This window comes from Lepidothrix coronata, unplaced genomic scaffold (genome assembly GCF_001604755.1).
Source record: "Lepidothrix coronata isolate B3197 unplaced genomic scaffold, Lepidothrix_coronata-1.0 Scaffold0, whole genome shotgun sequence".
NCBI classification, from domain to species: domain Eukaryota; kingdom Metazoa; phylum Chordata; class Aves; order Passeriformes; family Pipridae; genus Lepidothrix; species Lepidothrix coronata.
The window spans coordinates 6,941,370-6,965,667 of record NW_016690180.1 but is presented as its reverse complement, the minus strand read 5'-3'; the positions used below and the strand labels follow the sequence as shown (position 1 = coordinate 6,965,667).

The 24,298-nt window shown below is 38.3% G+C and overlaps 1 protein-coding gene across 1 annotated transcript in view; it reads right to left on the bottom strand.

Moving 5' to 3' along the window:
• SCFD2 (sec1 family domain containing 2) overlaps positions 1 to 24,298 on the bottom strand; it is a 191,039-nt gene that overhangs the window by 149,458 nt on the left and 17,283 nt on the right. Inside the window, exon 3 of the mRNA XM_017819778.1 lies at positions 8,408 to 8,535. Coding sequence (XP_017675267.1) covers positions 8,408 to 8,535 — 128 coding nt within the window. The remainder of the gene's footprint in view (positions 1 to 8,407; positions 8,536 to 24,298) is intronic.

Below are 24,298 nucleotides of genomic sequence, written 5' to 3'. Positions count from 1 at the left end.
CAGCAGTTTCCAGTTCTCTTTTCAACTGTAGAAACAACCTCACTCAGTAAGAACACATCTCATGGGTGACTGTAGACACTAGAAGCCTTTTGTCACACTCCACACACTGTTTTGCAGCAATCAAAATCTTCTTTTTCCAGCTTTTATTTCAACCTTTTCTGTGATTATGTTGTCGCAATAGTCTACTGGTGGATCTGTGACCTAAATTCTTCGAACTTCAGGATTAAATGTGTCTGTCCAGTTGAACATGAATCAGTAATACGCCCTTGCACCAATGGAAGTGAAACGTACTAGGCGGCATCAGCACAGACGCAGCTGGCAGGCAGAGGGAAGTGATTGTAAGCCTCTGTTTAGTACTTGTGAGACAATAGCTGGAGTATGAAGTTTTGGTCTCCATAGTACAAGACACACTCAAGCAGGTCCAGAGAAGGGTCACTACAATGGTTTAAGAGGCTAGAGAAAAGGATGCACAAGTAAAGGCTAAAGAAGATGGGTTTGCTTAATCTCAAGATATAAAAGTGGCAAGGAGTGTTACTTCCTGCCTTCAAGGATGTAATGAGTGATTACAGGGAAGACTGAATCAGATGCCTGGGAGATGCACAGGGAGAGGATAAGAAGCAATAGTCACACACTGCAGCAAGTGAAAAATCAAACTGTGCATAAAGGAGAACATTTTCTTCACAAGGGTGGTAAGACCAGTGCAGGGTACCCAGACAGGCTGTGGAATTGCCATCTTTGGACATATTCAAAATTCAGCTGAACAAAGTCCAACATATCTAGTTGTTTTAAAGCTGTCCTTGATTTGAGCATGGGGTTATTCTACAGTTCATCCCTATCTGTTGATACCACTCATTCTGTGCTATGATGGAAGCAGTCATCAAAAAGGGCAAACTTTCTGCCAAGCCTTTACAGTCAGCTTCATATTTACATAATTCTTTCTCCAGGATCCTTGATAAGAAAGGATGCATGTCTGTGCTCTTAAAATGAGCCTTCTGCCCTGCCTTATCTTCTCTTTACCACCAAGCTTTTGTCGCGCTGTTGCCTTCAAATCAATAGCTGTTTCCAAGCCCAGTAAGCACTACATTCACTCTTCAACCTGCACAGGATTCACACCAAGAGCATAAGTACTTCTCATAAATCGCGTTTCTTTCAACTATAGGAATCTCCATGTGCTAGATGGAAAAAGAAGGGATGGATAAATTGCAAAATATGCATATGGGCATCACACCTCACATTGTTCCAGCTATTCTAAGGTATGTTTGTTTTTTCTTTTGAGTAATTGTTTTGTGCTCTCAGATGCTACTCTGAATATTGGCAGATGAGAGTGAAAAAAAATGAATTGGCCTACCATTCAACTTGAAAGAAATATAATGATTAGTGCAAAGATGGGTCCTCAGCTGGTGATGTTTCTAAACAACACTACATACAAATGCAGTGTCACTTACTGATGAAAACCAAGCTTCTGCTCCTGAATCTCTCTCCATCTCAGCTATTTTGTCATATCTCCTGAAAAACAGATAAATTCATTGGCGGGAATACCAGTGTCCTTCATCTTTTCTGTTATATCTAATGAGTTACAGAGATTATCTGAAAAGTTTAGTTGCTTAAGAAAAACAGCAGAAGGCTTCGCACTCTTTAAACATCTGGAGCTTGGAGCAACATTTCTGTCCTAGACTGGCAAACCCAAATGACTATCTGAGAATGGGATCTATTTAGTTAGTTAGGTGAACCCTTAACAGGGTCGAATCCCTGAGCTTCAGCCTGATGTAACGCTGCAAGGTGAAACAGCCATTACATCAATTTCTTTCGACAGCTCTCAATGTGGTAATTACTATTCAGAGAGACCATCTTCATTAACAGTTATCAGGGAAAGGTTAACCCCATTACACTCAAAGACCATTCCCCCAGAAATGCAAAGACCTATACAGAAGCTCCCCAAATAGGAACATATCCAAAACTTACAGAAACACTTCAAAGTCTTCAAAAACATTTAGCACACTGAGAAGCAAAACGCCTTCCAGCCTCCGGGGGTGAGTGATGCAACAAAACATCTGCTATATTGACCATCAGTGAGGTTGGGAACATTTGCTTCAGGTCAAGACTACGTTTTTAGCTGCACTACAGGGAGAAATCAGGAACTTAGTATTGCAATAGGCAGGAAAAAACAAGTCCACTTGGCTAGAAAGTCCTACACTGCAGGACTTCTGTTACATTTCATGATACAAAGAGCAGACTAATTTAACTCAGGAACCACCTGCTCAGGATCCAGGCTGCACAATGGAAGGAGTTCAGGTCAGAGAAAATCAGCATCCCCTCTCCTTGGAAAAGTGCCCTGAGAAGATGAGGGAGCCCTTGGAGCAGCACTGTGAGACCTACTGTCAAGAATTTGGGACTCCTCAGCCAGGCCTGTTTCAGTTGAGTTGGTACAGGAAGCCACTTGCTTCATGAGGATATCTGGAGGGAAACTGCCTCACTGATTCTGCAGCTTAGTCTCCTGAAGAATTTGGAGACCAGGTAAACAGGCATCACAGACATGTAACAAACATCCCAAGAACCAGTCTACAAAATGGTGTCCTCTCTTCAAAGTGGGGGGGCTATAGTGTCTCCCAAGCCCAGCTGTTATCCAGGTACCCATCACTTACCCAGAGACATGCTGCAAAATGGATTCAAACACCCCGCAGACCACGTCGAGCTCTGCAATGATTATCTGCATTCTCTTCCCTTGTAAGAACCTCAAACTCAGACTGATAATGTCTTACTACTTGTCTCTCTCACAGAGTTGTCCTAATGGTAGGCCAGGGTGAATTTTAGATACCTGAGATCAGATCTGTTTTATCTAGAAAGATATATATGTACTTATCTACTTCATTAGCTCATTTTCTAAGCAGGTAGCTTTTATCCCAAAAGCTTATTCCAGGCATTGATGGTATTGAATCTTGAATATTTTTACACTGGTTTTGTAAAGAGCAAATAGCATGCTAAACATCATTACAGTCCAATGCAACTTTTCATTAAACAAACCCAAAAATCGCACATTTTATATTCTTTATGTTTTCAGATAAATTATTGATCTATATAGTCCATTTTAACATACTGTTCTAACTCAAAATGTTATTTCATATATCTAAACTAAAATGTCAGCATCTTCCCATTTCTACCCAAACCAATTTTAGAGCTCAATTCAATCCCTACAAACCAACCCGTCTGAAAAAGTCACAGTACTCTTTTTTACCTCACAAAGACTGAGGCTTTGCTAAATTTATAGTCAGATTGGTTTTTAAAACTGTATTTGTACAGTTCAAATGGAAAGAAACCAAATGGCTTTTCTTTTGCTAACAAGGGTTTGTGTAACAGCACACTGCACTTCATTCCTGTTACTATACTAGTGTTTTGACTTTCATCAGTCTCCATGCCAGTAAAAAGACACAATAAAGGAATTCAGACTTGATCAAGGTTTACTGTGCTCTTTTCAAAGAGAAGAGCAAGAGTGTTGCTAAAGCCACAAAAGAACAATAGTAGCAAAGTTTCTACTGCTGCCAAGTACTATGCTAATAGCAAAGCTTTAAAGGAGAGAGTCACAGGCTGCCATGCTCAGAGGATGATTAAGATATGCATCCATCCTGTGAAGAACGGAAGTAGAGGAATGTAAAAAGCAGCAACCTCTCCACTGCCTCAAAGCAACCTCCTTACAGTGACTTACTAAGAGGTGGGCAGAAGTAATCCCTATCCAGTATCTGCAATCTCATGTGAATTTAGCACAATGCTATAAATCTCACCAAAAAGCTATTAAGACAATCCTCTAAACTGTTGTCCAAATAGCTTTTCAAAAAAATATTTAATCCTTTAAATAAAATATATTGTTTTAAATACCAATACACCTACAAATTTACACCTACACAATGGGATATCTGAACAGATTTTATCAAGTATTTATCAGCATTCACCTGGGTATCTAAATCACAAATGCATCTACCTCAGAGGCAAAATGTAGTTCTTAAAAAGCCTTGTTTGTTGGCTTTAGGGGTTTTTTTACAGTGTTTGTGTGTATATATAGATTGACATGGAATATTTTGGTGCCTCTTTATTTAAATTGCATCTAGAAAAGGACAGCTATACCTGTTTACATGCAAACACATACTGTTTTGAGAAACGTGGCTAGCTGAAAGAGTTAAGGTAAAACTTAGATGTAACTACTATATTGGTAACACAGTTTCATCCTGTAAAGAAGGAGTTCAGTGTCTACATGCCCACAGTAAGCAATATCAAACAAAAAGTTTGACTCCGTAAAAGTCAATACTGACAGCATTACTCAACTCCAAGGAAATTACATCTTAAAAACCATTATACTCATATTATGTATTTGCGGATTAAACTAATTAAACAGTATGTAAACTGGATGTAGCACATCCAGCACAGCTTTTGTGCTGGCTGGAATTCTGCACAATGCTCATGCCTGCCTTCTCCAGGGTTGACATCAGAAAATCAAATATGCTCCATAGCTATGCAGCTCAGGTTTTGTTCTGCAAATAAAGGGGAAAGCAGTTTCACAGTTTTATGTTCTAGCTGGTTTTATGGACCAACACTTGGCATTTTGTCTCCCTCTGTGATGCAGTTTCCTAAGACTTGCAATTCTTCTTTCAAGAAGAAACAGCATTTTAAAATGCTTGCAATGAACAGCCCTGAACAGCTTACTACCCTCCATCACTTGATGAAGTTTGTAACAACAACATAGTTCTTTCACTCACAAAGTGAGTGACAGATAAAATATGCTCTTTTCTCAGATAAACATGGAAGGAAAAAAAGAAACAAAAAAAATGCAAATCTTCCTTGAAGATCGTATAAGACCGCTTAATGGTCCACCTGAAAACCTGAGTATGACAGAGCTACAGAAAAAAGTCAGAATCCTGCGGTATTTACAAATGTCAAGGAGATGGTCTTAAATTTGAAACTGTGCTTGCTCCAAGAATCCATCCACCAAAACTTACAACTTTAACCACCTTCTTTCCATAGACTCCTTCCGAAACAATTAACAGAACTGTCAGAAATCCCCACTACCACTTTCCTTAATACAACTAATAAAATGGATATGCATATTGTGAGAAATATCTCTAATTAAAATTTCGGAGATGGCCAAATAAAGTGAAACAAAGAACTTTATCGACAGCACTGGGTGCACCAAACTCGTGACCTGGTTCGAGCACACCTGACTGGGAGCAGACAAGCCTTTTTAAGGTCTCTTGATTTACATAACCACTTCCTCGCATCTCCCATGCCAAGCCCTGCTCCCCTCTCCCTCAAAAGGCAATCTTTGCCTTTTGGTACAGTTCATTGGTTGTTCCCATCCACCTATCAGGTTGTTTCCCTGCCCCTGGCCACATGGTCCCCTGGCAGTGAGCCCAAATTGGTCTCACTGCCTTACATACTTTCCGAGTTGCCTTCTTACTAGACCAGAAAGCAAAACAGTAAGTCAGCAGTAGTAACAGTGACCATTACAACCAGAACAATAAGAACAGCAAACAAGGCAGTAAGCAGCAGTCAGTAACAGTGACCAGAACAACTTGCAACCCACCAACTCCTGACCATAAAATGGCTCTTCAATCTCCTCAAATGACCTCCAGGTATCTCAACATGAGGTAACCATGGAAATCCCTGCTTATAACAAAACCATCTTATTTATTTCTCACAATATCAAGAACATCTGAAAGCAATGCTCCAATCTACCCAGTTCAAAAAATGTGATCAAAATTGTTTCCTTTTTTCCTCTTTTTTCTCCTTCCTCAGAACTCCTCTCTCCACTCCTGCTGATTTCAATGGAAGCAGATGGAGTTCCCAGTGGCCTGCAGACATTTAGAGGTGTTGGAGAGAAGATATGAGTCCCCTTCTACAGTTTTCCTACTGTCCTTCCCTCTCAGAAGGAGGCAGACACATTCAGAAGATACTGGAAAGCAAAAACTTGAGCTGCGTGTCCTCCCACAGCTGTCAGAGCTCCTGCCACACACAGCCAGGCAGAGAAACAGGAAAGCTGGGCATCAGGCACATTGCTTGCAGGGAAACATGGGCAAGCACATGCACACCTCAGAGCAGTGAGCAGCCTTTCAAAGCCCAGAAAACAACTGAATTTATTTCCTTTACACTGAAAATATGGAAACAGGATGGGATCGAGTTTCCAATCGCTTCACAGGGCTCCCATGTTGCCGGTGTCACACGTGATGCAGTTTTTCAGGCAGGTGGCCACTGCAGGAGGGCTTGGCTACACCAAATGTAATTCAAAGCTTTGCTTTCAAATGTAATTCACTCCTTATTTCCAAGGGGGAAAAAAGGCAAGAAAGTAGTAGTAAGGAAAATACTCTAACCATCTGACACAGCCGGTCTTAGTAATGAGAGTAAGAGGAAACTTTCATGCTAGAAAAACTCACTGACATTTAATATTAGAGCCATAAAAAACTCAGAAAATATCCTAAGTGTTGGGAAAACCAATGTGCAATCCACTGAGATCTTCCAGTACATGCAGAACCTGAGGTAAAATCATAAAAACTCAAGTCTAAGCACAGAGCAGAGTGAAAGCATTTCCCTTCTCTCCAGCCAATGTTGCCTCATATCACAGCTGCAGTGGAAGGAACCTTTCAAGAAAACACAGCAATCAGGACCAGAACAGGCCACTAGAATTTTTTCTGTCTCAGCAAATGTAGCAATTGATAAACAACACAATTTTCAGCTTCCTGACAGAGAACTAAGATGTTCTGTAGCACGATGAGCAAGCAATGAATGCTGTAAAAATGCAGATCTGTTTTAAAAAGTCATTAATAAGTACATGTCATCACACAGTGTGACATCTGGGCATGAGTTTTGAGTTTTCTGCATTTATGCTCAATAAGAATTTTTTATTTTGGTGACTGTAGTGCCCTCCTTTCTTTGTTTCTCATTTTATCCCCGTTTATCATTTACAAGACTGCCTCGAATTTTATTTCACCCTTTGAAGTTCAGCTACAAAGTTAACAACTGATTATGATACTAGTGCAAGATAAATATACAATTTACAAAAGAACAAAATTCCATAAACATTAGTTTATGCTACATTTCAAAAAAAACAAGACAAAAAAATCAAAAATTTGTTTCACCATCAACTCCTAAATGTTTCTGCACGGTACTACATCGGGCCCGCATACATTAGACATTTAGACTGCCATCTGTAAGTGTCACCTACTATGATTAAGAACCAGGTTATTGCAGCCTTCACTGAATACCACAGGAAGGAGATACAGAAGAAAGGGTGGCTAATCTAATCATTCACACAAAGGAGCAAAGGTCATAGATGGATTGTTGCCTCTTAATAATAATTTTTTTAATGGTGCATGTCATACAACAACATGGGGGCTTCTTAACTTTATTATGGTGAATACTGATATGTACATTGAAAGCTTAAACAGGATTTTATTCTTTACTGTCCCTTGCCTCCTTCAGACAAATTTGTAATAGCCCTCTCACAGTTGCTCCTTTTCCATTTCTTTAAAACAGCTTACAGCATTAATGTTACATAAATTTAGAATTTCTGATTAATAATCTACCAGGTATTTGTAAAGACCATACAATATATTACATGTTATAGTTATTAAGAGTTCATGAGTTGGCTGTACATCTAATTCTTCTAGAATATCTTGGCAGTTTACTCTGGAGTCACAGATAAAAGTCTATTGCTCTTATTCCATGAGGACCTTTCTCTCTTGATGAAAAGTTCAGCATAAAATAGTCCCAAGAGTACATACAATACAGAAAAATACCGCTGTATAGAGCAACATCAGTTTTTATAAAACTAACATTATATCAATTCCTGCATATCACTGAGTATGGTATATAAAGAGAATGAGGTTCTAAAAGAGCTATTATGTTTTAATCTGTATCTCTAACATTTTGAAGAATTCAGGTTTAAAGAGTGTCTAGACGTGTTTTTCAGCTTAAACTCTCTTGAGCCAGGCAGCCTTACTTCACGTAAAACTCACTACCTATGTAATGCAACTACTACCTATATAAAGTAATCATATGTAAGATCTGCACAACTTCTATCAATTGCTATTTACAATGCCTGCTTTCAGGACACAAATCCTGCTGGTTTTTTAAGAAAATCTAAGTTCTCATGCTTTGCAAAATACAGACAAGTAGCACTGCTAATCATTCGCATATGCCTTTAAAACCCTCCTTCTAGAAACCCACTGCTTCTTCATGGCTCTTGATCTTTTTAAGGTTGTTGTATTTAAAACAAAATAAAATTGTGTCTCACTTATATACCAGAAAGATCCTATGGTAGCCACAATGCTCACCTGAAATCTGTTGACAAGGATGGGGGTGAACCAAGGATAGGTGAGTTTTTTCCAAGAGGGTTACGTCAGGAAGGCTATGTCACATTACTCACCCATGCTCATTTTAATAGGTAAATTTTCTCTGCTTGCAGCCTCCACAAGGTGTCTCCTGGCCTCCATCACAGCTTCCTTTTGTTTGAGGTTCATGAAGGACTCCCAGAGAGCTTTGGCAGCTGGATCACTATAAGAACATGACAGGGTTACACTAAACAATGCTTGAATAATGGAGTAGGCTTAAGACAACATTTATATTTTGAGATGAGTGCTTCTACTTAGTAATCTCTGAGGTGGGCAGGATACAAGCAAAAATAAAGTGATATAAAAGCTTGATTATTCTTACCAGAACAGTTGCTACGGTTTTAGAAAAAAGAAGTTAGATTTTTTTGCTGCCAATTATAAAGCACTAGAATTCACATATAATAATTAAGCACGTAATCCTCAAAGTAACCACTACTGTTTAACCATGGGAATAGCAGAAACAGTCCAAACTACTTCAGCTACCAAAAAGCTATGGAAAGGATAGGCTCTAGCTTCATCATGAAAGTTTAAATCCCAAAGCCAGTACTTCCAATTCTGAAGGCTGTTGGTATGAACTGATGAACTTCCAATACTCTGGATTCATGGATTCTCCATACATGAAAAGGATAATGCATAGCAGAATATAACCGTTCTTATGATTGCTGTACTTAGAGATTCCTTTTTATCGTTGCTGTTGCTAAACTTAAATTAGGCTTTTATGTAGCTCATTTGCACTCAGTTCCCTGTCAGTCTTCTCTCTTCTCCAGGAAGCTGCATTTGTTGCTGGTGTGAATGAATTTAGTGTTTTCTCAGTGGCAGGGGAGGAGAAGGGAGGAAAAACCCTTGCTTGGGGCTAAAGCCACACATTGAGATTAACCATGTAGAATTTTTTTTTTAATTTATTTTCTATTTTAAAGAAAAAGCTTCCCTCTGTTTTTTCTTCAGGAGACACTTAACTCCTAAATACGTTTTGATGTAATTTACAACAGGCTTATAAAAATGCCAAAACAAGCTTTGTTTCATGGAAAATAAGACACCCCAATAATTCATTTAATAGCCATTACAGAGCAGCTGTGCTTATGCTCTGTTGCAACATCAGGGCTGTATTTAGCAAATCTGAGCTGTCTCCCAAATCAGGTAAGAGGATTGCCAACCCCACTCCAGACATCCTAGAAACCCACATCCTCTGTCAAAGCCTGAGTGGGTGGAAGGACCATGGGAAGAGCGTTGAGTTACTCTTCTTCTGAACTAATTGTAAATGACTAGGAAGAGCAAATTTCACCCTACTGCCATGCTTTAAGAAAAAAAAATTATTAAAATTAAATATTAAATGAAATTTAAAAATTAAATTTCCAGTAACAGGGGCAGGAGGCAGCATCTCCCAAAAGCAGCCGGGACATCTGCAGCAAATCCCTCTACTCCATCACCAAGTGGGATCTGAGCACTGATGCTTCAACTGTTCATGGGCAGCAGCTCCAAAGGGATTCCTCACAAGGAAACGCACACTGATATTTAACATACAATAGTGCAAGAAATAAGGAACATATTTCCAAAGCAACTAGATGCCTCAACACAATACGAAAAATTTCTTTATGGAAAGGGTTGTCAAGCATTGGAACAGGCTCCCTAGGGAAATGGTGGTCACTGTACCTGGAAGCATTCAAAAACCAAGCAGATGTGGCACTTTGTGATATGGTTTAGTGGGCATAGGCGTACTCAGTCAGAGGTTGGACTTGATGATCTTGGAGGTCTTTTCCAACCTTAATGACTCTATGATTCTATGATCCTCAGGTATGCTATTTTTATACACTATCTACTCAATTACGATGCAGTCCTCCCCACCAGGCATCACTTTTAAATGCAGCCTATTGATCCTGTTCACAGGGTATGTCTCACTGTCATTTACAACTGTGCCTCACATTTGAATTTTACAAGGCCACTGCCTTGCCTGTTAACTAATCCGTTCCTGAACACGCAGTTGCAATACCAAATCGAGAGAGACCAGGAATTGGGCCTAAATGAGCAGGAAGCTAGTGTTAAAAAAACTTTTTTCCCTACTTGGAAGAAAACTCAAGCTTCTTTTCAAGATTTTTAATCTGTTCTTATTTTCACAATTCTCTTCATGACCAAAAATGTAAGCAGAGAGTCTCACATAAACACAGATGCCAGGAGCTAAGCCTTTCAAAAAAAGGAAAACAGGCAACAAAAGGAAGCTAAAATAAAAGCCTCCAAAATTTTGCACATTTTTGTAGTCTCATCTTTCTTACTCCTGTACTTCATAAAGATATTTAGCAAACAATAAAGTGTGGAAAATTCATCCCCAAAACATCTATAAACCTCAGTAAAAGTAAGAATGTACATAAGGTTACACCATTTTTCCAGCTGTTATCCTTGCTTTCTGCTCTCCCTTTCCACACCATGTGTTGATTAGTCCTGTCACTTTAGACAGCAAGGTCTTTGAAAGCATCATGCACTATATTTGTATAATCACTACAAGTCCCTGTTTCAGCTGGTACTTCTACTTGTTAATATTTTAAACTATAATACCCCTCCAAAATAACAGACTAAATATTTTAAACTAAACAAAAACCTAAAAATATATGAATAAGTCATACTAATGCTTTAAGGAAAAAAAAAAAAGGGAGGGGTGTTGACTTGCTTTTTGCTTTTTAATTTCTTTCTTCCTCCTTTAGCCACAGTAGGTTTTCTTTAATCCCAAGGACTAAAGTTTGAGGGATCCCTGAGGGCTGCTTTAATACACCAAAAATAGCAGAAAGCAAAACAACTGTGGTACAGCCTAAAAGCAGATGGGAGTCAACCACACTCCTGCATGCTTGCATCTCTGTGTAATCTATCGAGTTTCTGTAGACATTCTTCTTCCCGCTGCTTTGCAGAATACCTAGTAGTTTAGGTATCATATATAAAACAATAGATAAACAGGATGAGATCAATATATATCAATAGCTAACACAGTCAACTGACTAGGTCAACCCAGAGAAAGCAACAGTTCCTAAACTCAGCCTTTTTTATTTTTTTTTTTTAATAGGGAAAAAGAGCCACAAGAGTACTTCTATGTTTTCTGCTGCAAACACTTTTCCTGTTCCCCCTCTATTACCCTTTCCGAGAAGGGCTTTTGCTTTGAAACACTGCCCATTCTTAACCTTCATCAGTGAGAAGACAGGAATGACTGCTGGGAATGAGTCAGTAGGATGCAGTACAGGGCTGTGGTATTGCCTCCTGCCTGATCTGAGAAGTTACCACATTTTCCTTTTAGAGATTTCTAACACTTGGACAATATGTTATCTTATCTTCCCCTTTTGGTGAGACATTTGTCTGCGACTGCCTTCCAGCCCTTGTCATGGTGCCCTTCCCCTCCCCTTTTTCTCATCTGAGTTCCTCTGCTTTGGTCCAAATGCCCTAATCCAGTGACACTGGTAATCAGTGATTTGTATGGGATCTAGTACCCCAATTCAAATTTCTCTTTTGTCTTGCATTCCTTGACCTCCCAAGACTTATTTATTGATTTTACAGGTTATCTAGTGAACCGCTGCACTCTGAAAGTAGTTTTCTGAAACTAAATAGTTTGGGGTTTTTAAAATACTTTATGCATTACAAAACCCTTAAAGATATTGTCTGAAGGATGAGTTTTTGCTTGAGAAAAAATAAATTCTTTACAGTTATACTACAGTGCAGCTCAGGAACTCAAAACCACCCTTCAAAGTAAATGTCACAAAATCAGGAAAATATTAGTGTCCACTTCTGTGCATTTCTATTACAAAATGTTTTGCAGGGCACTGCAAGCCTGAGAAAGAGAACACTAAAATTCAGAGGTCTGTGAGATTAACCAGTTTCACCAAGAAATTTGGAGTTTTGCTCACGAGTTTGATGCCCTGTCCCTTCCTTTAGTTGTTATGGTCATTGTACCTATTAACCAGTCATCTCAGAAAACACAATTTAATAGAAACAAGTGTAGCAGTTACCTGGTAGAAAATTGGAAGTTTATTAATCAAAAATACTGCATTATGTCCAGAGATAAAGCTGAAGTCTGTGAAAAGCCCCATCAGACACAGTTATACCATTCTATATACATAAAGCAGTCTTTGACAGACATTTGATAATTGCAAATTTCTCCCTTCCCCTCATACACAAACACACTTTTTTTTTTAATGAGTCATTCTCTGTTACAAAACTAATTAACACTTAACTGCATATAATTCATACTTTAAAACAACAATAAAGAAGGATATAAACAAAGAGGGAGAAATCTAGACAACTACTGGTATTTGCATGCAGTTTTCAAAACTGAATCATGAAGACAAAGAGGGGAAAAAGGACCAAATCATCCGATCCATAATCTATATGAACCCTAAAATGAGACATCAACTGCCAATAGTGCCAGGAGAGGGGGGCTGATGAGAACCAGGTCAGAAAGACTGAGATGTTCCATGCTGACTGAAGATAGCTGCAGGTGCTTCAAAGCAGCTCTGATTTGCAGTCTTCAGAGGCACACTTTCTTTAATTAAAGATAGGAGAGGTGGAAAAACAAAAATCAGTAACAGAACAGTTTAGCCATGAAGTAGCTAACTAGCTGGCTTCCCAAATTTACAATAACCAAAGGAAAGACCAAACAATGAAGTCTGCTGTTCAATGGTAGCAAGATGCCAGGGCTACAAAGCCAAAGCCCTAAGCAGAAATAAGGGTGCAGTTTGGTAAGCAGTTCTTTTGGTGATGGTGTGCTAGCTTCAGCAACACTCACTGTAGGGGAGCTCGTTCTCATTCCCAGGGAATGTCTTTCAGCAACACGTTCCGTGAGGGACTATGCATTGAGTCAGACAGGAAAAAGTTGGTTATTTTTCAACACAGCTCAGATCACTATATTAATTTGCTTCATCTAGACATTTACAAGTTGATAATCAAATCTCTAATCTTGAGTCTGTTAAAATAATTGTAACTTATTCTTTTGATCTGGTCTGGTCTAGTCCTGCAAGGACAATATTGCCAAGTTTATCGGACACAGAAAGTGCCCCTACCTACCTGTGATCGTCTGTAGGCTGTCTCAAAGCTACTCATTTTGAACATATTTGGGGAGAACAAGGGAGGTTGGTGGCACCGAGATGTGCTATCACCAAGCTGGAAGCAGTAGTCTGGAAACAGGTGAAATCAAGTGCTAGTCAATGGAAAACAAACTCTCAGAGCAGACACAAAACTAAAGTCAAAGACTTTAGTCTTTGACTAAAGAAGTGCACCTGGGGGCACCTCCCTGGGAGGTCCAATACACAACACCACAATTTTACCCTTGGCTGAAATGACTAGTGCTTTGTATAGAAAGATATTTACTTCCCTTACTGCTCCAGGTCTTGTCCATCACTTATAAATTATTAAAATATTGTCTTCCAGGTCTCTAATGCAAGAGCAAAAGGGCAAGAAGCAATAAGCCTATACTAGAAAATAGGTCCATTCAATCACTAAGTATTCCCCATTTACAATTACGTTTTCAGATACATAAATAGTCCATTCCTAGCCCCCTTAGCATTTATAATATTAGTTTGCCAATATATTTCCTCAATCAGCCTGAATAATTAACCAATAAGAACAAGTCAAGCACTCTTGTCCAAGCAGCCTACCATAATCACCAAAATTATCAGCCACATCAGGAGTCTCTGGCAAGCCATTGCAAATTACTTTGATGTGATCTGATTCCCAGTCAAGGAACATAAAACTGACATGTACATTATCTATTACTGGATTTTTGTCTGGACTTCTTTGCCTAACAGGACAAGTTCAGGTCATCCTGTTTTCTCCTTATAAAACACTGGCATTTCTTTCAGTTATACATAACCCTTGCCATGTTCCCAAGCTTACTGAAAAACAGGTCAAGAGTCTCTTCCATAACCTTTTCCAAGGCCAAACCGAGAAATCAGTATCTATGTACAGTTTCCTTCCCAGATCTCCTCTCGTTCAAATTAATAAAGGGGAAAAAATTGCACAGTTTTTCTTTGGTTTTAAACCTCTTGGGGTCAGGTGAAAGCACATCCAACATCAGAAAAAACAAATAACCAGGTGGAGAACATCATACAAGCAATATACTAAGGAAGGAAGAATAAGCAAATGTGGTTATTTCTACACCTGGCAAAGGGCACAGGATTTCAAAGAGCAATTTGCTGACACAGGCTCTGAATAGGCGACAGAAAATAAATGTGACAGGGTTCAAAACTTAATCAACTGAAATGACAGAATTTCAGCATGACAAAGTCATCTTTGTACTTTCACAGACAAAAAAAAATCAGAAAGAAAATTGTGATAGTCTCAACACGTGACAGATTCTGTGGTTACTGTATCAGCAAAACTTTCACCTTTCGTCTATGTAGCTTTATAGCTCAGCTGCCTCAGCTGCGCCTGTATATTTTCATAAGAGGAAGGGAGAAGGGAAAAATTCAGTAAAGATTAAATTAAAGCGTCATTAATACCACAAAGCTGCCCAAAACTGAGTGACTGCTAAAAAAAAAAAAAAAGTAAGAATGCTGCCAACTATTGCCTTTGCAATAACACATTTGTTTAAAGGCAATAAAACGTCCACACTAAGTGCACAGCACTTCAAAAAACAACACCAGGTGGTCAGAAGGCCATAACTATGAAGGACAAATCCATTGCTGGCAATATGTCATTTGAATACCGATAAACCAAAGAGAAGCACAAGCCTGTGATAAGATGCCATGATCTGGCCATGAGCCTGGAGAGAGGGGCCATGTATCAAGAGACATCCTCCCTCCTCCAACTGCCCTGCTGTTTCCGAGACAGTGGAGGCTGCACCAAGGCTACACGGATATACCGTGGATTCCCGGGGACAAGCGCCAGCACAACAACTGTGGCGGGGATAGCCAAGTCCCTGGCTGCACCCCACTCCTTGCACAGTAGCCCCCCACTGGAAAGAACCAACAAGATGTGGAACACCCTCCCCTAAACAGCAGCTGCTCCAGGTCACAGGATCGTGTGTGGAAGCTGCAGGGAATGCCGTGTGGATGAAAAGAGCTGACCTCCACATCGCCATGCTCCCAGGACACAGATGGGCTCAGAGAATTAATCTGCTCTTAATTTCACCCTTCTAAAAGAGACTAAATGGCTCCAATACAATTTACCCAAAATTTTTCCATACAGAAACAGCTATCAGTATTTCCAGGAGTTCAGTTTCTAGCAGGGCTGTGACTTGTGTGCATCCCGAGCACATGTACTTGATGGGCTAGTCAATGTGTTCAACTGAAGATTCAGCAGGAAAACACAAAATCCTCAATATTTTTATTTTTAGATAAACGTAAATTGCACATCCTCAAAAGGGACTAAATCTATTTATTTCTAAGAAAGTAAAATAAATAAGTTTTAAAGTGGCCCTTAGCAGTGGACTGTAATTCTGCTGGTGGACATTTTGTAGTTGGAAGCTCAGCTCAGTCTAATTAAATGCTCCTCAGACAGTAGAAACTTGAACTATTTTCTGATCCATCCTAACCTGAGGAAAAAAGTAAACAAAAACCTCATGTCATCTTCGTATTGTGCTTGAAGAAAATTGCAGGAGCATGGATATTACCACCTTTGTCATAGATTAGTAAAAATATTGCAATGTGGCATAACACACAAAACATTTTAAAAAACAAACTCTTCACAGTCCTTCAACTTAGAACATTATTCTCACATTCTCACTTAGATGTATGTTAAAATGCCTCCATGTACTAGTTTTTATGATTAGAACATATAAATGGTACCAAAAAAAAAAAAAAGTCCAACAGCCAACATTAAATAACATAAACATGTTTCTGAAGAATTTAATGGTTATTTCCCAGTTTCACTCCAAGCCCTCAAGCCACTTGGTGGGTGTAATCTGTCCTAGACTCAACTGTGGCTGTATACTTTGGCACAGAGTCAAAACAGAGAGGTTATTGTTTGATTTATATGCCAAGAGCCTCTTAGATAAAGGGCTAATGGCAGGCTGATAGATTCAGCCTTTGCATGTGGTGTTTATACAGACCCTTCTTTTCTCTCTCTCCTTTCTGCATATACTCCAGGAAGGCTGTGTCACATCAAGATCAAGTTAATTAATTAACTCATACTAGCATAATTTGATTGATAAAACAATTGATTCACTAAAGGTCAAGGGGAGTGCTGTTAAAACACCAACTTCTCTGCCTCAACTACGCATAAGGTCTTGAGATTTGCATTTTTCCACACTGCAAACAGGAATTTTAAAGAAATAATCCCACTACAAAAATAGATGAAAGAAGCTATGAGAAATTAATCTGTCAATTAAAGTGCACTGCAAAGTTCAGAAGATATTTCAGTGTTTCATGAGATATTTAAGCAAAAAATAAATCAAGTCCTACAACAGGAAGGGTCACATAAATGAATTTTCTATATTGTTAGTTCTGCAAACTATTGAACTTTCCCCAAAAGAAAACTAAAGGCCTTTCCAATGTGATATACTTTGCTATTTACTACATCTACACTAGGAGTACTTCCTGGTATATAAATGTTTCTGTACCATTAAAGCATAGTCCTATATGCCCAAATTACTATTTATTAGATGTAAGAAAATTTCATTATCAAATTATAGAATTACTTTTCTGCAAGACACAAGCAGCATAAATTTTTAATTAAAAATATAATCCTTAAAAAATCATTAAAATAAGACTAAATTCTTAAGAGCCTTTTGTCACCAGTTTATTTTAAAACACTTATTTTAAACAACCAATGTATAAAGCAGAAGCTGCCAGGCATTTTAAAAACAGTTCTGAAATAATATTTGAAGTGCTGGAAATCAGTTTGCAGCCAGCAAGGCTAAAGCCCTGTGAGCAAAACTGGGAGCTGCTGATCAGCCACACAGTTCTACAATGGATTCTCCACTGGATTACCTGAAATATCTGTAGTAATAATAAGGGTGAGAATTAACACATTTATATCATGAGTTTATTGTTCAGTTCACTGTATATGGTTCAATATACAGATATAAATACCAAGGAAGTACAGTATTAATTGGATTAATACATAGACTTATTCATAAAAAGACAAAATTTGCCACTAGAAGCCAAAAAGTTTCATAATATTTTGCCTCCTCTCCCCTGTTTTCACCTTGGCATGGATCTCCCGGTGCCAGCAACACTGAGCCAGCATAGAGAATCATGTTGCAAACCAAAGTGGGAAGCAGAGAACTTGCTTTGCCTACTCCTTGACAGCTGGGAGCAACTTCCAGGCAGCTCCACAGGATACAGCCCACGTTTTCCTTCATTACTGGTTTTGTCTACAGCTGACTCAACACGGCCATAAAAAAAAAAAAAAAACACCAGGCAGAGCACAGGGGTTACTCTTGGAAAGCTCTGGCTAACAAATGAAGGGTACACTGTTTAGTGCACAAGGGGAAAGTTGGTTAAAACACATCAATAAGAGAGGGAACAGTTGCAAGTTATTATATTCAACCTATGATATTTAGATTCATAAAGGCATACCTACAGGTACTGACACTGCAGGGCAATGCTGTACACCCAGTCAAGTTAACTTAAATTTTGCCATCATTTTCAGACAAAAGATGATAAAACAAACTGCTAATTAACATTAGGAAAAGAGAAAATAAGATTCACCAGACGCAACCAGTGACTAAGACCAACAGTAATGGGGAAGTATGATTTGAATTTGTTACTGAGTATCATGACAGAATAAGTTTCCATTCATCTTACAAATAAGCATGTGAAGTATGGAACAGGATTTGCAGGAAGAAATATGCTCCCTGTTATCAGTAGAGCATGGGAAAACTTAAAACCAAAACAATTCAGAGGTACTTACAAACACAACAAACACACAGCAACCCCAAACTGTCCCACAAGTTGTTTACCTTTGTTTACCCAAAGCTCTTTGCTTTGGGCTAAATTCTTTTTCCCTCCCTCACAGATAATGGACAGTAAATCAGACTCCTAAAATTTGATATATTTTTGGTTTCGAAGGTGAACTGAATGACAATAAAATTTAACAATTAATTATTAAAAAGTTGGCAAGGATTCAGTTCACATCAGGAATTAATTAAAAAGAAGGGGAAAAAAATCCTCCTAAGAAAAGTAAATGATAATATAGCATTCTACATTTTGCCTTTTTTTTTTGATAAAAAAAAATAAAAGAGAAACTTAACTTTTTTTGGCTCATTCATGTATCTACTTTACAGATGGCCATAGTTATAAATTAGAATATGTAAACAAGTCTGATGAGTGTGGTCAACCACCATGTGAGGCAGGTTTGTCTCTTGCCAAACCCACCATCTTCAGTTTTATCAAACATTTCCTCAGTCCAAGCATCATGTAAACTTGTAACGACAAGCATTTTAACCACAGTCTTGTTTCACGTTGATCTAAATACAGACATATTTATATATATATATGCTGTGATACACATATAATAAGCTTTTTGGCTTCAGAAAGCCAAAAAGTTTAACATATACACTTTAGCATCTATGACAGAAAACAACTTTATTTGCTAATAACCACATACATGAGACAACGCAGCTGTGCATTAATGATGTTATTGAAAAGTAATGCAACTCCACTCATTGCTGCTTCCAATATCAAAGAATAACAGTATAAACCAATGGCACTAGTGTGCACTAAACCAAAAAAAAAATAATTCAAGCTAGCAGAAAAATAATTCATGGACTGTATTTTACCATAATAAAAGTCAGCACAAATGTATGCACGCAAATATGCACACAGAATATCTGAAAACTGATTTATAAATCCTCTTATTCTATTCCATTTACATAGACTAGTAATACAAAATTCCTGTTTCAGCTTAATACTAGAACACTTGCTTAGTGAAAATTTCTTGGAAAACATTCTGAACTTTTTTTAAAATAGAATTTTACATATATATTTTCAAACTGATATCCTCTAGACAGACAGCACTTCTACAATGTTTCATCTGATTATACACAGTCAATACAGCATTTCCCTGTGTTAAAAACCAAAACTACCCAGTCGAACAAATAGTTTGGGGAGCTATGGGTTCTCATCACCTTTGAGTTCTGTTTATTCTAGCTATTCCCAAGATCATTAATATCCACTTGAACCCATAAACTTGAAGGTCAACAAAAGGTGAAACATAAGGAAACAATATAATATGGAGTATTCCACTGGATTATATGCTGTGAAACATAAAGGCAGTTTCCTTAAACTACACTTTTTTTTCTTTATTCCTTAGTAATAGAAAAGATAAGAAGATAAACTCCATACTGAGCCAGAGTTTAATTTGGAGGATTTACAGAGTGACTAGCAATTTCTTTTATAGAGAAATTTTAAAATTCACTAACTGTGCCTTTCTAGAAAATGCTATATAATCAGAATAAAATGAGTAAAAAAATATTCATCAAACAGTACACAGATGGAATAAAAATATAGCCCAAAAATTGTAATATTGCATAAATATCTTCTCACTGTCACAAGCAACATAAACCCTCTAACAGAAGTCCACACTGATTGTTGTTGTTAAGCTACAACAGTGACTTGTTCTATTACATGTATAAGCTTGTGACCAGCAACACTGAGAACACAAAAGCCTTACAAATACATTTCTGCAGCAGCTATCAAATCTTTTGTTGGGAAGAGAATTCTTCTAAGCAAGTAAGGCTGCTCCAGCTGAACTACTGGAAGAAGCAACAGCACAAGCATGAAATGGCTGGCAAAGGACCAGGCGCTCCCTAAATACATTTCTGAAGCCAGCTCTACTCACAGTCTACAAAACGGACTGCCACTGATGTTTCACACCATTACATGACTACTGTGCAAACTGCAATGTTTTTTGTCCTCATGCTAATGTTGGAAGATGTTACCCTCAGGCAAGTCTTGAGGAAACAAAGGCACTTTGGGATAGTAAGGGGTTAGGAAAAGGAGCCCATGCAGAGCTGCTGCTGCTTACCAAGCTGAGGCAGGAATGAAAGGGAAGCATTAGTCATGCAAACAGCCTGGAACAGAAGCCATGCCTGGCAATTGCACCAACAAGAAACAGTTCATCATCCTTGCCTGAAGTCCTTTTATGACTTCAAGAACCTCTGAAGTTTATAATCTTGCATGATTATTATCCTGCAACCAAATGTCTCTGATTGTCTTAAAATATATGAATTCCAGTGTGTCTTTTTCAAAAGTTGGATTACCTCAAAAACTTTACTGGAAGTCAAGTGTACCAATAAAAGAGGGATTTTATTAATCTTTTTTTAAGGCTTCCTCTTTTTGATCTACAGCAAGTGTACTTACCAAACACAAGGTTGGATCATTTTAACCCTGTCTGCTGACACCCTAAGCACAGGAAGATGGCAGTTTACTTAGAGAGAATGGAGAGCAAGCAAGATGCATCTCAGGAAAGTAGGGCTGGTTTTGACAGAAGCCGACTGATGTTTAGGTCATACTAATCCTTGAAGTATTAAATCCCACCAAGCTCCATCCTGTATACAGACATGATTTTGAACATGTTCTGTGCAAAGAGAAAAGAAGATTAACTATCCACTGGGCAAAATGTCCTAGTTCTAAGATGTGGTCAGGACACTTCAAAATAGTTTAACTCTGTCCTTCCTCTAATACCTATCTGTTCCTTTTCTACATTATGTTATTTCAAAACACATAATACATACTATTAAAATTTCAACTATTAGTCCCCTGGTAAGGTTGCCTCCCTTCTGCAACAGGTTCACAGCAGTCATCTCTGTGGAAGAGCCTTTATTACAGGTCACAGAACATTCAGCTACCCTAACACTTTTCTATTATTCAAACAGTAGTACTAATGGGGTTCTTAAACAATTATGGTGATACTGGGACACTGTGGATAGCTACGCATCATACTTGGACTTGGAAAAACAAGTTTCAGCTCCAAACACATGGTAGTGTTATCACTTCTTGACAGGTATTCAGGACTGTATTGACTCAGCATGGGACCAGGTCTAGGAGTGCTTCTTCCTCTTCTTCTCTTGCATGCCCACCCCCACAACCATAATACACTCTTTCGAAGTCTTCAAAGGTTTTTCCAAAGGGTCTCCTGCAGAAAGGTAAGATGTATAGCCTTGAATAGCATGTGGATTCATTGTCATGTAGTTAAAAAAAAAAGAAAAAGGTTATTCCAGCTGTCCACCACCATTCAAAAACAAAAGTGGCATCTAATCTTTAGACCCCAGAGTAACAATTAAAAGCAGGCTGATCCAGATAAACAGCCAAGCACACCTCAGCAATTGGAGGACTGCCAGAAACAAACCAACTGAGCATCCAGATGAATGCTGAAGCCAGTTTGCTTCCTTCAAGACAAACAAAAGAAAAATCACTGAAAAGTGAAATTCTTTCTACTTTCAGAAGTGGAATTGCTTATTGCGACCTGACCCACTCTGTTTTCCAATTAGCAGATGTGGATATACACTACTTCACAAAATAAAGAGAAGGTTTGATGCTGAAAGGCTTTCCAGATACGTCACAACCTTCTTAGCCCTCTTGGTCACTAATAAAGCAGCCCATCATTCCAGCATTGCCCCAAAATCCACTCTTGCTCCTCTAACAGCTGGTCAAATCGTGCAGGGGTGAAGGAAAAAAGTGCATGCAAATGATTTCCTAAAACTTTCTCATATTCATAACCATCACTTAGTCCTGTCTGAGTTTCAACTGGCTGCCTTTTAGGCCAACAAAATGGTTCAGTAAAATGTTTCATTCCTACAGGCTGCAGGATATCTTATGCAGAATGCCAGACTGAGTTACTATACGAATCAAATTAACTGAAAGCTTCTGAGTAGGATTTTGTACACTACTAGGTATAGCAAAATTCTTGTCAAGCAGCTCTTTAAAATGTGTATATTAAAGAGTTACTTGTCCAGAATTTTAATTTCGTTTTTGGACAAAGCAATGATTTATATGAAAAGTAAAGTCTGATCCTTACAACAAACATATTACTTAAGAACATTACATGTAACACAATAGGTTACATTACAGCATTCTACTCTGTGTTTTAAAGCTATTGCATAAGTTTATTTTAACAAAAATGATTCCAGGGAAAGAGCAGTTAGTAATGAGGTGCTGACAATTGAATCTACATTCAGGGATTGCATTGGAGTGCCAAGTTCACTTTTACAGATGCACTAGTTAGCTATCCAGTAGATGTTCTTGAGGCATGTAAGACCAATATATTTTGAGTCGCATTTGGCAGCATAGATAGATGAGACAAGTGAAAACATTCACCAAGAACACATCTGAAGTGTGTTTTTCTTATTAGAGAAATGTAAGAAAATATAACCAGATACCATGGAATGCCAGGAATTCCCTCTCCTCAATGTTTTTGATTTACAAGGCCACTTTTTGGTAGCCTCCTTTGACTTTGACCTCCCTCTCTCGCTTGCCTAAAGCCTTGAGTAACCAATGCAACCTCTTCACTAAGCCATTTTGAGGGCTTAATGTACAAAAATACATCTTTCTCACAGATGGAAAGACAGACCTTTCCATAAATGACTCAGTTACCACAAAAATCATTGCTTAGGAAGTCTTACAGCATAACTAGTTAAAACGAAGATACTCTATGAGTTGAGAACAAGTATTAAAGTAGATACTTGGAGATCCAAAATAAATAGTAAAAAAAAAAAATTAATCTGAAGCAGACTTTACATCCTAAAGACGAGTTGTTTGAACATGCAGGGCCAGATTCTCTGCTATCATGTTGGTGAAACTTAGATGAATTTGAGGGCTTGGTCCTGTGTATCTTCATTATTCCCCTCTGGTACTTCAAAGTAGCATATTTGTCATGTTTCAATTCAAACCTAGAGCCCTAGCTTCCTCAGATCTCATGCAAACCTAATATGGACAATTCTAGCTGTCCAAACTGACATCTATTCAAAAAGAATAAAGCTTCAGCCTCAGGCTTTCATTTTTATAACCATTTCCATACTCTGGTTGATCTGTCATAGAGAACGAGATAAGGACTTCTGTCTACATTGCATATATTTATCTTGTGTTCTGGATATCTTCTCACAAGCCCTTCCTGAAACACTTCTGCCTGCCACAGAATGAGTAAGGAGAGCAGAATTTTGTTCTAATCCAAAATCTCTGGATTTTCAGTCACTTTTTGTAGTCATATGATATTAACTCTGCATCCTCCTCCTAAGAAGGGATTCTATAAGCAGTGCGTTGGGTGTTGTCTAATTCTCCACATACCCTTCTTACCACCAAACCAATTTTCCAACCTGTGCAAAGAAGTGTTTGAAGCCACGGCATATTCCCCTGTCATTAATAAGAACTGTAGCTTTTTCTGTGAAGGTTAATTTCCCTTATTTAAGGGGCAACTGGAACCTGAGCATCCACATGGAGCATACACGTTCAGCACATGTTCTGCGGCTGTTTCCAGTAATTGAAAATTGCTCAATATGGATTTCTTTTTCTGGTTGCTTATTTAAAAAATTAGTAAAGTTGTGGGGAGAATTAGTTTGGTCATAAGACTTTTCTCTCCTACAGAGGATGGGAATCTTTACTAATTGAAGATAATTTTAGAAAATATTTTCACAATCTATGCAAATTAAGTGATACTTGGTGTAGCACGGTCATCCAGTGCCCACAGGTGGTCTGTTTTGGGGGCTGCAGTTCATCAGGGCATAAAAACTGGTGTGGTTTGGTCAATTTTCACAACCCCTTCTGAAACTCTGAGCAGCTATAAAGTAGCAATACCCATTAGAGAGGTGAGCACCAAAGCTAGGCATAATGAATTAGATTCCAAAAGATCTGCCATCTAAATAACAGAAGTAATGTTAAATATTACTTAGCCATGCTAAATAACAGAAGAGGATGCTGGATTTTTGGCTCAATTATAAAAAAATAAAATCAATAGTCATAAAAAATTAAACTCAACTGTCACGTAAGCATTTATCTGTATAAAAGCAAAGTATTTCAGTA